Source organism: Acipenser ruthenus, chromosome 44 (assembly GCF_902713425.1).
Source record: "Acipenser ruthenus chromosome 44, fAciRut3.2 maternal haplotype, whole genome shotgun sequence".
NCBI lineage: Eukaryota > Metazoa > Chordata > Actinopteri > Acipenseriformes > Acipenseridae > Acipenser > Acipenser ruthenus.
Genome location: NC_081232.1, coordinates 6,506,031 through 6,520,429, shown reverse-complemented (window position 1 = coordinate 6,520,429; position 14,399 = coordinate 6,506,031). Strand labels below are relative to the sequence as shown.

Genomic DNA, 14,399 nt, shown 5'->3' with positions numbered 1-14,399 from the left:
ACACATATTAACTAAATACAGAATCAGTGACCACAAACTGGCTATTGAAACGGGAAGCACAGAGCACAGTGGAGACCCAGAGAGGAGCGATTCTGTACCCAGTGCCACAGTGGAGAGATTGAGACTGAGACCCACTTCATCCTCCACTGTGAGAGGTACAGAGAGCTGAGAGAGAGAGATACACCCTCAGGCTGGCAGACAGAATAGAGGGCTTTCTGCTCCAGAGCCAAGAGGAGAAACTGCAAGAATTAATGGGGGAGAGGAGAGGGACCAGTGATAGCGGCAGAGTTTGAAGTGTCCTGACACAGGGCCAGAGACACATAATAGACTAGCCAGGCTCACAAATATTATCATGTTTGTTCCTTTGTGTTAATGCAGTGTATCATTGGCAATACTTGTTGAACTTGTCATACTAATAAAGTATTTGAACTTGAACTTGACAGACAGACAGACAGACTCACACACGCAGCTTGGCTCCGCTCCACTCCAGTGCGGTCGTGTGGAGTTCAGGCAGGTCAGGACCTCGTGACCCCTGACCTCGTAGCCGGGGTCGCAGTGGAACTGGGCGGAGCCTCCGGGGTGAAGGTCACTGACAGACACGCCCCCCTCAGCAGGGGAGAGAGGGAAGGAGCATGAGAGGAGGAATGCTGAGAGAAAGAGAGGGGAGGAGAGAGGAGAGGGGGAGAGGGAGAAGAAATTAAAGGTTCCATAATGTATTCGTAATATTTTTGTTAATTTTGTATAATATCAAAAAGCTTTAGAAATACTTATTAATGAATTGAGAGAGGAAGGAAGGGAGGGAGAGAGAGAGAAAATACACTGCAGTAAATACAGCCAAACAAGGGACACATCTCTATTGCGATTCCCACATATGACCAGTCAGGAGAGTGGCAGTCCTACTGGGGGAGGGACACACAGCCCCTGGCTGCCCAGTATGTGTGTGCCTGTCACAGGCTGAGGGGCACACAGTGAGCACTCTGCACAGGGGCACTGACAGGGGGAGGGGGGAGGGGGAAGGGGGGGAGGGTATTTACCAGTGTTCCATTTTACATTCTACCTCTTTATTTCATTATTCCTTTTCATTATTTACTATTTTTTAAAATGTTATTTTATACTGGTGTTCATAATGTTTATGTAATGTTTATATTGTATACTGTACTTTGTAAATGTTTTGGTAATACTGCTAATGTTGTCATACCAATAAAGCACCTTTGAATTTGAGGATTGTGGGATTGTGGGATTGTGGGAGGAGCTTGCAGGGAGGCGGTAGTGTTTGAACGTTGGTGCGGTAGAAGAGTGTTTTTTTTCTACTATTTTTTGCAATTTTCTATAATTATTTGTATATATCTTTGTTTCATTGATTTTGTTTGTATATTACTGATAACTGTGTATCGTTGTGTGTGTGCAGATCCCGTTATGGGATCTCACTCTGGAGGGCTGGGGGCTCTCGGCCGCTGACACGGCATGTCGGTGGAGGAGTGCCTGCTGGCATTGGGAGAGGTACGGCGTGTCGGTGGAGGAGTGCCTGCTGGCAGTGGGAGAGGTACGGCGTGTCAGTGGAGGAGTGCCTGCTGGCAGTGGGAGAGGTACGGCGTGTCGGTGGAGGAGTGCCTGCTGGCATTGGGAGAGGTACGGCATGTCGGTGGAGGAGTGCCTGCTGGCATTGGGAGAGGTACGGCATGTCGGTGGAGGAGTGCCTGCTGGCATTGGGAGAGGTACGGCGTGTCGGTGGAGGAGTGCCTGCTGGCAGTGGGAGAGGTACGGCATGTCGGTGGAGGAGTGCCTGCTGGCAGTGGGAGAGGTACGGCGTGTCAGTGGAGGAGTGCCTGCTGGCAGTGGGAGAGGTACGGCATGTCGGTGGAGGAGTGCCTGCTGGCATTGGGAGAGGTACGGCGTGTCGGTGGAGGAGTGCCTGCTGGCATTGGGAGAGGTACGGCATGTCGGTGGAGGAGTGCCTGCTGGCATTGGGAGAGGTACGGCGTGTCGGTGGAGGAGTGCCTGCTGGCATTGGGAGAGGTACGGCATGTCGGTGGAGGAGTGCCTGCTGGCAGTGGGAGAGGTACGGCATGTCGGTGGAGGAGTGCCTGCTGGCATTGGGAGAGGTACGGCGTGTCGGTGGAGGAGTGCCTGCTGGCATTGGGAGAGGTACGGCATGTCGGTGGAGGAGTGCCTGCTGGCATTGGGAGAGGTACGGCGTGTCGGTGGAGGAGTGCCTGCTGGCATTGGGAGAGGTACGGCGTGTCGGTGGAGGAGTGCCTGCTGGCATTGGGAGAGGTACGGCATGTCGGTGGAGGAGTGCCTGCTGGCATTGGGAGAGGTATGGCGTGTCGGTGGAGGAGTGCCTGCTGGCATTGGGAGAGGTACGGCATGTCGGTGGAGGAGTGCCTGCTGGCATTGGGAGAGGTACGGCATGTCGGTGGAGGAGTGCCTGCTGGCATTGGGAGAGGTATGGCGTGTCGGTGGAGGAGTGCCTGCTGGCATTGGGAGAGGTATGGCGTGTCGGTGGAGGAGTGCCTGCTGGCAGTGGGAGAGGTACGGCGTGTCGGTGGAGGAGTGCCTGCTGGCAGTGGGAGAGGTACGGCATGTCGGTGGAGGAGTGCCTGCTGGCATTGGGAGAGGTATGGCATGTCGGTGGAGGAGTGCCTGCTGGCAGTGGAAGAGATAATTGGGTACGAGAACATCATGTTGGCATCCCGCAAGAATAAAAGATTTGTTATCTCTTTAAAAGAGGTATCGCTGGTCAACCAACTAGTGGAGGAAGGTTTTCAGTGAAAGGAGAATTTATTCAAGTGTCCCCCTTTAGTAAACCTTGTTCCAAGGTAATTATGTCTAACGTGCCGCCGTTTTTAAGAAATGAGACCCTGGAGAATGAACATGTCTGATACAGTAGACCAATTAAGAATATTCAGTTAGAGTGTAAGAATGCAAATGTAAAGCACTTCCTGTCTTTTCGGAGACAGGCGTTTTTACTACTGAATAACCCGGGGCAGGTGATTGATGTCGCTTGGAGCTTCAGTGTGGAAGGGACGGGCTGCATTGTATTTGTTAGCTCTGATACAATGTGGTGCTTTAACTGTGGGGAACAGGGACACCAAAGGAGAGCCTGCCCTAGAAAAATTAGGAATGAGACGAGGCAGGAGCAGGGTACTGGTGGCAGGCAGGAGGCTGGGGATGTTGGGGGTGAGCGGGACGATGAGGCTGCTCCCCCGTTGTAGCAGCAGCCGGAGTCTGCAGAGACCAGGGAGCTGCCGAACAGGATGAAGCCGCCCACACCACAGCCGAGACTGAAGAGACTCAGCCACGGTCCGTCACAAAATGAAGCTACTGAAAATGATGAGTCATTTGTGGTGATAACTAAAAAGAAAAAAAATGCGGAAAAAAATAAAGAAGCTGCAGATCTGCCTAACAGTGAGCGGGGAACGGAGCAGAGCCACGAGCCTGTGCTGGAGGGGAGCCTGCAGTCTCAGGCAGGGGTGTCTGCCCCTCTTGACATGGAGGGAGAGGGGAGCGGCATGGCGAAAGGCTTCAAACCCGGCGCTGTGCAGGTCTCTTCTCTCTCTGAACCCCAGCAGGCAGAAACAGAGGCAGCGGTGACGGCTATGGCTGTGCTGGGAGGAGAAGAGGAGAGCGGGTGCTGCGGAGGTGGAGAGAGCCGCGGAGGAGCTGGCAGCCGTGGACGGCAGAGCAGACAGCGAGGACAGAGCAGAGGAAATACAGGGGGAGCTCTCTGACTTATCTTTGACATCCCCGATAGCCAACCCGTTAACAGGGGGAAAAAAGTTTATTCTCTTGAACAAATTAAACAGTTCATGGAGAATACACAAGGGAAAAGAGGGGTTGAAATTGAAAACTTCTTCCCAAATTTGAGTTATTCCTCCACTCAGCACACATTGTCACACAAAAGGCAACATTAGAGGAATTTGACAAGCAGAAAAGGAACCGTCTGAAGAAATATGTTCAAATGATTAAGAAAAAGATCGCTAATGTCAAATAATAATTGAAAAATGGATACCTCTTATAAGCATTTTTTTATTGTTGCTTGTTTTACTCTGTCAGTTTTAATTTTAATGGAAAAGTGCATTTTTATTTCTTTTAACATGAATGGCTGCAGACAGTCTTTTAAAAGAGCGCAGCTGTGTGAGTTTTTTAGAGCAGAAGCGGGCGGGGGTCGCGCTGCTGCAGGAGACGCACTCAGACAGGGAGAATGAGGTGGCGAGGCTGGCAGAGTGGAGGGGGTCGTGTGCGCTGAGCCACGGCTCAAGCACCAGTGCAGGACTGGCAATATTATTTAAGCCCAGCCTAGGAGCAACGATTTTAGATATTGAAGAAATTAAAAAGGGGAGGTTATTAAAAATGAGAGCAAGGTTGGGTGGCACTGTATTTGTTTTTATTAATATTTATGCACCAAATAAGGGGAGGGAACGAATTGTAATTTTTACCAAATTACCAGTAGTGGGAGGAGATTTTAACATGGATAGAAAAAATGAAGAGCCCAATCCCCAATCCTCGAGTGAATTAGCTGCAGTTTTTCTGTTCAGTGGCCTGGTTGATGTTTAGAGGTGTCCGCACCCTAATGCAAGACAATACACCTGGTCTCATTGTCTCTCACAACAAATATATAGAGCAAGGTTAGATCTACACGTCTCACACGTCTCACACGTCCCCAGTAGCCTCTCTGATCACCACTGCCTGTTAGTTACAGTAATACTTACCTCTGACTCTGACAGCACCTCCTACTGGCATATTAATGCAAAGTTATCACAGGGCACACATTGTGTAAAGCAATTTCATCAATTTTGGAACATGTGGAAATTAGTGTTGGTATAATTTGTATGTGGAAATGGGTTTATTGTGTGTCTTTTTGGATTTGATTTGTGTGATTAAATTATTGTTTACAGACGGGCGCTCGATTGAGACTTGCTGCCTGCTAGGCTTGGTTGAGGGGAAGGGCAGCAAGTGATTGGCTGTGCTGGTCCTCAATCAGCAGGTGGGCGGGTCTTGACCAAGTGTCCGTCAGTTTTATTTTGCCTTTTGCACAGCCTGCTGTATGTGTCCTCTGTGTGTTACCATCGCTGGTAACGTCACATGACCCCTTTATTTTATTTTGTTTTGTATTAATAAATCCTGAGCACCTGTGCTGGCTTTTCATCCACCTCCCATGTCTCTCTTTATTGCTTAAGCAGCGGCTACCCCCACACGTGACACGAGCACCCTGTCACACACAGATTAAAATCTTTTGCCAGCAGTACACACTCAACTCAACCGGGTCACTGAATGCAGCAGTGAGAGAGGTTAAAATTCTCCAGTTAGAGAGCATCCTGGACATAGACCACCAGGAGCAGACCCTGCAAACCCTGAAGGAGCAGAGACACATGCTGGGCAGCCTGCTGAAGGAGACAGTGAAGGGGGTGCTGGTGTGCTCTCACTTCATGGAGCTCAAAGACATGGACTCCCCCTCCAGCTTCTTCTTTGGCTTGGAGAGGAGGAGAGCGGACAGCCGGCAGATGCATTGCGTCTGGATGCCTTGCGGCAGGGAGCTGTACATACAGGAGGAGATCAGCAAGCTGGCAGTACAGTTCTACACTGAATTATATAGCAAAGAGCCATGTGACCAGCAGGACACAGACTTGCTGCTCTAGGGTCTGCCCAGCCTGAGCAAAGAAGAACAGCATCAATTAGACAAGCCGTAACATATCAGGTGCTGACCGCTGATGTTACACAGCTTTCGAATGGAAAAGCTCCAGGCATTGACTGTGACTGTGATTGGAGAGGACTTTCTGCAGGTGCTGGGATGGAGCCTCTGAGATACAGAACTGCCCCTCAGCTGCAGGACGGCAGTAATCACACTACTGCCCAAGAAGGGAAACATGTGTTTACTCAAAAACTGGAGACCTGTTTCGCTTTTATGTTATGATTTTAAAATAATTTCAAAATGTCTGGCCAACTGTGGCAGAGTGTCCCGCTCCTATTTATTATTATTTGTATTTTTGTTTGCAGCGCGGGTAAAAGCGCCGAGTCTTTTGGTATTGTTTTTTATATTTATAATTTAAAACCTGTGAGGATGCGTGACTGATCAGCTACTGATTATTTAACTAGCTGACAGTCATGCATCCTTACCAAACGCGTGCAGACTGTGGCCGAGGGGTAATAAGATAATTAACAGCTAGTTAACCCCTCGGCCAGAGTATAAGAACCTGCAGTTGTCCGTGCTGCAGGGTTGGGGGTGTACAGAGAGGAGGTACGGGGAGATAGAGAGGAGACAATTGCTAAATTGCTAATAACAATTGCTAAAACATGCTGGATTAGCCAGCACGACACTTACTTGTTTGTCTGTCTGATTCGTTTGGCCCTCGTGCCCTTTGGTTTCTGTTTTGTTATTGTTTAAATCTTTTGTTTTGGTTTCTTTGTTAATAAATTCAGCTGAACATTCAGCTGTTGCGTTCAGTTTCACCTGCCCATCTGTTGTTTTGATTCAATTACTTCCTGGTACATGACGTCACCACACCTCACCACTGCGAGCCAGCCTGCCACACCAATAGACCAAAAATATGTATAGGAGCTGTAATTCACATGGACCAAACCTACTATATACTGGGACGTTTCATTTTTAATAATTTGTTTTTAATTCGAGACTTTTTATCAATATCTAATACATGTGATTTAAATGCTGGACTGGTCTCTCTAGAGACTCTCCCTCTCCTCTCTCCTCTCCTCTCTCCCCGCCCCCTTCCTCTCTGATAGCTGATTGGCTGTGATACCTTGGAAGTGTAGTTTAAAGACGCCTGGATTGGCCGGCTGGTTGCTCTGGAACCGGATCAGCACCTGATTGGTCAGGCTGCGGATCACCTGACCCTCGCTCAGCAGGCTCTCATTGGCCAGGAACACAGGCCCCTCCCCTCCGTAGCTCTCGATTGACAATGTCTCGTCTTTAGACAGGTTCAGACTTTTCACCTGGCAGGAAAAAAAGTAAAAAATAAATACAAATAAAATCTGATAAAATCAATAAACTTAATTTTAAATACATCGGTTTATCATCTCTTTGTTATTATTATTATTATTATTATTATTATTATTATTATTATTATTATTATTATTATTTATTTATTTATTTATTTCTTAGCAGATGGCGACTTACAATTGTTACAAGATGTTGTTTCAGATTCACTCTTTATCATTTCCTCTGACACATCCTGGGGACATTTTAAAAAATTTAAAGCAAACCCTGTGACCTCAATAGAGCTCTCAGAATCATGTCAAAATCTAAACTCTACAGCAGGTACATCAGAGTGGAGCTATTATTATTATTAACCTGCCCTCCCTCTCCCTGAAACACTCTGCCCTCTAGTGGATGGGAGAAAATCTGCCTTTTTCTATGGCAGTACAGAAAGACAGAGAGACACATGACAGACACACAGACACACAGACACACAAACACACACACGCACAGACAGACAGACAGGCAGACACACGACAAACTGACCTGCAGCTCCACTCCGTAGCCGGTGTACACAGTGATGGTATAGGTGCAGTCCAGGCTATGGTAGAACCCAGATCCTGAGGATTCAGGAGACTCAACAAAACCCTCTGGGACCGTAAGGTTAACATTGCAGAGAACTGGAGGAGAGAGAGAGAGACGAGGGAGAGGAGAGAGAGGAGGAGGAGGGAGGAGAGAGAGGAAGAAAGAGAGGGGGAGCGAAAGCGGTAAGAAAATGGGTTTTAAAGAGACAGCGTATGATGCTTCCCGTGCTTTGGCAGGTGTAGTGTTGCTTCCTTTCATTAACCGCCTCTGTTCTTTGATGGTCTCCAGATGGCGTTTTAATTTGTTTGTTTCTTGCTATCTAAGAACAACACATTGCGGTCGCTGACACATGCAAATCCCAGGTCCAAGTAAGAGGGTTGGTATTTCCTGTTCTTTACCTGCTCCTCATCGGGATCAATATCCTCAACTTTACATTTGAAAAACCGCTCCATTCCTTCCTATTGCTTGCTCTCTAACGTTAACACAACTGCTCACTAGCAAGAACAAAGAACATCGGAGCTACGCTCACGTCTCTACGTTCACACGTCAGTTTGGGCGTTAGGGGACGATGACGTGCGTCAGAATATTGTTCAATGAAGCTTTGGTACGATGCACCTTGTTTTCCAATCGCCAAGAAATCAGAAACAAATATTTACTCGTCACGTCCTTAGCTTGAAAACCTCTGCTTTAAAGGGAGGACCAGTGATGATGTTAATAAAGCTAATAAGATGTAAGATAATGGATTTTAAAGATGGTCAGCACTCCTTTAGAGGGAGGACCAGTGATGATGTTAATAAAGCTAATCAGAGGTGAGTGAACGGATTTTCTTGGTTTTTACCTGGAGTGTGTACGGTGGTGATGGTTGTCGTGGTGATCAGAGTGGTCGTAGTCTCTTCCTCTCTGGCCCCCTCCTGGGGTGATGATGTAATTGATGGTGTCGCGGGGGTGGGGCCTGGAGGGGTGGTGGTGCTGCTGCCCTGTGATTGGCCGCGCAGAAGGGAGGCAGCCGGGGACATCACCGCAGTAGTCAGCACCCCTTGTGACATCACCGTGGCACTGGGTTCTGATTGGCTGAGGAGAGGCACGGCCTGAGTGGGGTTAGTCGTGGTGCCTGGGGGTCAGAGGTCAGACCTTTATTTGTGAGTTCAGACAGACAGCGACTCGACACTTTGCATTGACTCTCATACAGTGTAGCTTTCCTGAAAAGTTAATAGCAGCTTCTGGTTTTTAATTTACATTTAACAATTTATAATATGTTTCTAAGTGTGGGGTGTCTCCCTCTAATAATGTTGAGAGTGTGTTTCATTCTCTTGCACTCTTTGCTGTGTCAGGGAGGGTCTGTCATACAAAGAGAATGAAACACACTCTCAACATGATTAGAGGGAGACACCTGGCACTTAGAAACACCTTATAAGCCCCCCTGTGACCGCAGAGTCTCCCTCACCGGAGTAGACTGGCTCCTGCCCCAGATACTCTTTCCTCAGCAGGGCAGAGTGCAGCAGCTGGCTGATGGAAGCAGAGGCTGATGGGATAGCCTGTGAGGACTGAGCCTCAGGGGACACCGTAGTGTCCACTCTGTCCAATCCTACCTCTTCATCCGGAGAGAGGGGGAGAGCTGGGGGACAGAGGGGGAGGGAGAGAGAGGGTTAATATACACTATGAGAGAGGAAAGGGAAGGGAGAAGGGAGAGGAGGAGGGGAGAGGAGGATGGGTGGTAGAGAGAGAGGAGAGGGGAGAGAGAAGGGAGAGGAGGAGGGAGGGAGAGAGAGAGGAGATGGGAGAGTGAAGGGAGAAGGGATGGGAGAAAGAGGAGAGGGGAGAGGGAAGGGAGAGGGGATGGGAGAAAGAGGAGAGGGGAGAGGGAAGGGAGAGGGGGATGGGGATGGGAGGGCAAGAGAGACAAGGGGAGGGGGGAGAGAGAGGAGAGGGGAAAGGGGAGAGGGAAGGGAGAGGGAGAGAGATGAGAGGGAGAGAGAGAGGAGAAGAGAGAAGGTAGAGGAGGAGGGAGGGAGCGAGAGAGGAGAGGGGAGGAGAGAGGGAAGGGAGAGGGGATGGGGATGGGAGGGCAAGAGAGACAAGTGGAGGGGGGAGAGAGAGGAGAGGGGAAAGGGGAGAGGGAAGGGAGAGGGAGAGGGAGAGGGAGAGATGAGAGGGAGAGAGAAAGGAGGGGAGAGAAGGTAGAGGAGGAGGGAGGGAGGAAGAGAGGAGAGGGGAGGAGAGAGGGAAGGGAGAAGGGATGGGAGGAAGAGACAAGAGGGGAGAGGGAAGGGAGTGGGGGATGGGGATGGGAGGGCAAGAGAGACAAGGGGAGGGAGGAAGAGAGGAGAGGGGGGGAGAGAGGGAGGGAGAGGGGATGGGAGGAAGAGACAAGAGGGGAGAGGGAAGGGGGACGGGGATGGGAGGGCGAGAAATTGAAGCTTGAAGCTTGGATAGAGAGAGATAGATAGATAGATAGATAGATAGATAGATAGATAGATAGATAGATAGGTCCGGAATACGGGAGACTCCTGGTGAATACAGGAGAGTTGACAGGTCTGTAACAGGTCTGTAAATAGAGCTCGGGCCCGGGACAATTGTCAGGGTTGTCCACCCCTGATGGCGTCTCTGTCTATATCTATAGCTATATCTATATCTCAGGACATTTCGGACAAAAGCCTGTCTTCAGCTGTGCAGAAAGACAAGGAAACACAGCTCAATAAACTTGCTATTTTTCAACAATTCTGTGATGTCATGATTGTATAATTATGAATAATGTTATGTTATTATTTTCTCCCGTATGCTACTGTTAAACCCCCTTATGTCAGCAAACCTTTAATGTCTACAAAATTCATGGCCGGGGAGTCCTGTGGCAGGCATGCATTCAGTGCCTGAGGCAAGTTCACATGCTTAGCCACGCACCTGCACCCCTACCCCCCCCCCCCCCCCCGCCCGCCCCCCCTCCTTGATTTTGTATTTTCAAAAGTTTACAAAAGCTCCCATATTTTGAAAACTCAATGTTGACAGGTATGATACAGGAGAGTTGACAGGTCTCTATGCATCGCCATTAGGATCTTTTGCACACTGCCTGTGACTGTTGCTGAGGGAGGAAGAGCTTTCAAAGTAAACTTTCGATCACACTATGTAACACAATTTTTGTTCCTGGGTAGTAAGTGTTATTTCCTAATTGCTTATGCCTCAGAAGTATAGAAAATGGCTATTATTCCCCACAAACTTTGCTTTTGTGACCATGACAGTGATATTTTGAAATTTACCTATTTCCAATGAGAAAACGGGCAAATTTGTGTCTTTTTGTAACTATCACTATTTAATCATACCCTGATGTAACTATCACTATTATCTGCTGTATTATTGAATTGTGGTTTGTCACACTTATACTTTGCTTGAACAAAAGTTATTGTACTTCTTGCTCTTATTGTATTACTTGTATTGTAACACTTGAAATGTATTTGCTTACGATTGTAATTTGCCCTGGATAAGGGCGTCTGCTAAGAAATAAATAATAATAATAATAAGAATAATAATAATAAGAATAATAATTTTTGTTCACATAAAGTCAGAAAAAAACAACATATGAATCCAAATTAACATGTATTTGTACTAAAGTAATACAAAAATGACTACAAAAGATTTAGAAGCGAGTAGTTTTTCGAGATTTACGATTGTACTGTAAATCATTCGTATCAGCTCGTTATACTGTCCTTGGTAGCGGTGTTCAAAGTCCAGTATATCCTGGTGGAAGCGCTCGCCTTGCTCCTCCGAGTACGCTCCAATGTTCTCCTTGAATTTATCAAGATGAGCATCAAGGATATGGACTTTGAGGGACATCCTACAGCCCATTGTGCTGTAGTTCTTCACCAGAGTCTCAACCAGCTCCACATAGTTTTTGGCCTTGTGATTGCCCAGGAAGCCCCGAACCACTGCGACAAAGCTGTTCCAAGCCGCTTTCTCCTTACTAGTGAGCTTCTTGGGAAATTCATTGCACTCCAGGATCTTCTTTATCTGTGGTCCGACGAAGACACCGGCTTTGACCTTTGCCTCAGACAGCTTAGGGAAGAAGTCTTGAAGGTACTTGAAGGCTGCCGACTCCTTATCTAGAGCTCTGACAAATTGTTTCATAAGGCCCAATTTGATGTGCAGTGGTGGCATCAGCACCTTCAGGGGGTCCCAGCCGTACTCATCATACTTCAAGGCGTCCAGCAAGGTCTTGATGCTGTTGTAATCCTCTTTGAGGTGCACCGAGTGAGCCAGGGGAAGAGACGGGTACTTGTTACCATTATGGAGCAGCACGGCTTTGAGGCTCCTGGATGAGCTGTCAGTTAAGGACAGTATAACGAGAGAGACTACATTTGGGAGACTACATTTGGGGCCTGATTCGTGAAAGTGATTTACAGTATAATCGTAAATCTCGAAAAACTACTCACTTCTAAATCTTTTGTAGTCATTTTTGTATTACTTTAGTATAAATACATGTTAATTTAGATTCATATGTTGTTTTTTCTGACTTTATGTGAACGAAAAGACACAAATTCTCCCGTTTTCTCATTGGAAATAGGTAGATTTCAAAATATCACTGTCCTGGTCACAAAAGCAAAGTTTGTGGGGAATAATAGCCATTTTCTATACTTTTGAGGCATAAGCAATTAGGAAATAACACTTACTACCCAGAAACAAAAAAAAAAAATGTTACACGGTGTCATCAAACATGTTCTCAAAAATACAGGTAGGAATAGTTATTATTATTATTATTATTATTATTATTATTATTATTATGACATAAGACTATTTTTTGTGTTTTGTGGTATGTTAACAAAATGCACAAAATATTTTTATAGACATCAATGTTTGTGTATTCTGTGTTAGAATAATGAGGTATTGGCTACACTGTAAAAACATCTAAACGCATTTCTGCAACACCTTCAGAACACCTTCTTAATGGCATTTAGCGTTTATTATCTAAATGCATTGCTGTTCAGGAAGAAAAAAACACACTCAATAAACCTAAGAAAAGAATTTCAGAAAGGAAATAATTGAAACATGCATATATTTAACCTTGGATGTTGCATGTTAATGATATTCCTTTCAAAATGTTAAAATTACTAAACGTTTTATTATTTCTCAAGGTAATATATCTACAACATATTACAATAAACTAGTCGGACATTACGAAAACACATCGTGTGTTCAGAATCTGAACAGCGAGTTTTATTTTTAAACAGTGTGTTTTAACTGATACGCAGTAAGAACACTTCAATCGGTCTCGATTTTTTACTGTGTATAACAAACATTATAACATTAGAAGGTTGTTTACAGGTAAATTCTGCCAATGTGCGCTAGCTGAATTGAGAAGGGGGGAGGAGGGGGGAGTGGGAGGGGGGGGGGGGGGGGGGGGGTGCTTCTCACAGGACTCGTCCCCGGCACCAAAACCCCTGGCTGCGGCCCTGGATATAGATATAGATATAATATAATATATAATATAATATATTTATATTTACATCATCTAAACCTTTCGTTTACATCCAAAAAATGTAATCTTCATTTTTGTACAGCAATACCTCCTTTCAAACCTACATGTCAATATCTCTCTCTCTCTCTCTCTCTCTCTCTCTCTCTCTCTCTCTCTCTCTCTCTCTCTCTCTCTCTCTCTCTCTCATACAATTCATATAATATATTTGTATCAGATTATACCTAGTTATTTATAGATAGATGGATGAATGAATGAATGAATTGATTAATATTCACTTACCTCCCGCCCGTATCACTCCCAGGTATAAAGACAACACGAAGGTCGAAACGTGGTAACGCATTCTGATCACTCAATATATTAATATCTGTATAGCTGCTATATTAATAAATACAATTAATTCGATTTAATACGACTACAATTCAAACAAGTTAACAAACCTACGTAATAAATAAATAAATAAATAAAGGGAGGGCTATTTTTTTCAGCAGCAAAAATATTTTCTAATTTTATATTTTGACTCGTCTGCCCCTCTCCCTCCTCCCTATTTCTCTCCCCTATTTCTGCAATAAATCGCCCTTTACGCAATCGACATATTTATGGATCTATAAATATATATATATATAGAGAGAGGGATATAGATCTGTCTATCTATCTATCTATCTATCTATCTATCTATCTATCTATCTATCTATCTATCTATCTATTTCCACACGAATGAACTATCAAATTATGATGCGCCTATTACAAACACGATGTTGAAATTTTTCTTCCAGTCGCAGTACGTTTTTCCAAAACGGTTAAATTTTTCTCAGCTCAGTTTTCACCCGTCTCTCCTCTCTCCCTCTACCCAGTTATATATGCGCTTTGCATTATTAATATTACAAGACGCTGCGATCGTTGCGTTATTTCTCTACAGTAGCGTTATTTATCTATCTATCTATCTATCTATCTATCTATCTATCTACATCTATATATATAGATAAAGACACACTGCTAATGAATCAGGTAACCCAAACCGTGCATTAAAGACATAAACGTTTCTTCATATTTTCTTTATCTCTCTCTCCCTTTCTCTATCAATCTATCTATCTGCCTATCTATATTTTCTGTCTCTCTTTCTCGTTGTAATTTTCCACGCTGTATGTAGGTCTGTCTGTAGGGCTGATAGCCAGCCTGGTGTATACAATGTGATGCGCGTCGCTTCGTATGGCTTTTGTCTGGTTGTGAGTGTGGCGTCTCTACAGCGCCCTCTCTGGTCAGATAAAGGTATTGCAACCCACTGTATTGAAATAGCAACACCTGATTATTACGGTCATTTTGTGTCTGTGTATTTGTGTGTATGTGTGTGTGTCTGTGTGTGTATGTGTGTTTCTGGGTGTCTGTGTGTGTCTGTGTGTGTGTATGTGTGTTTCTGGG

The 14,399-nt window shown here is 45.8% G+C and overlaps 1 protein-coding gene across 3 annotated transcripts in view; it reads right to left on the bottom strand.

Annotated features, from left to right (window-relative positions):
- The window catches only part of sez6l2 (seizure related 6 homolog (mouse)-like 2), a 75,665-nt gene extending 61,480 nt beyond the window's left edge, over window positions 1-14,185 (bottom strand). For all 3 annotated transcript variants that reach the window (XM_059012385.1, XM_059012386.1, XM_059012387.1), the window contains exons 1-6: window positions 13,263-14,185; window positions 8,964-9,134; window positions 8,358-8,630; window positions 7,481-7,614; window positions 6,759-6,951; window positions 462-647 (exon numbers count right to left, since the gene is read on the bottom strand). In XM_059012385.1, the coding sequence (XP_058868368.1) occupies window positions 462-647; window positions 6,759-6,951; window positions 7,481-7,614; window positions 8,358-8,630; window positions 8,964-9,134; window positions 13,263-13,323 (1,018 nt within the window). In that variant the 5' untranslated portion in view covers window positions 13,324-14,185. The remainder of the gene's footprint in view (window positions 1-461; window positions 648-6,758; window positions 6,952-7,480; window positions 7,615-8,357; window positions 8,631-8,963; window positions 9,135-13,262) is intronic.
- Between the last annotated feature and the right edge of the window lie 214 nt (window positions 14,186-14,399).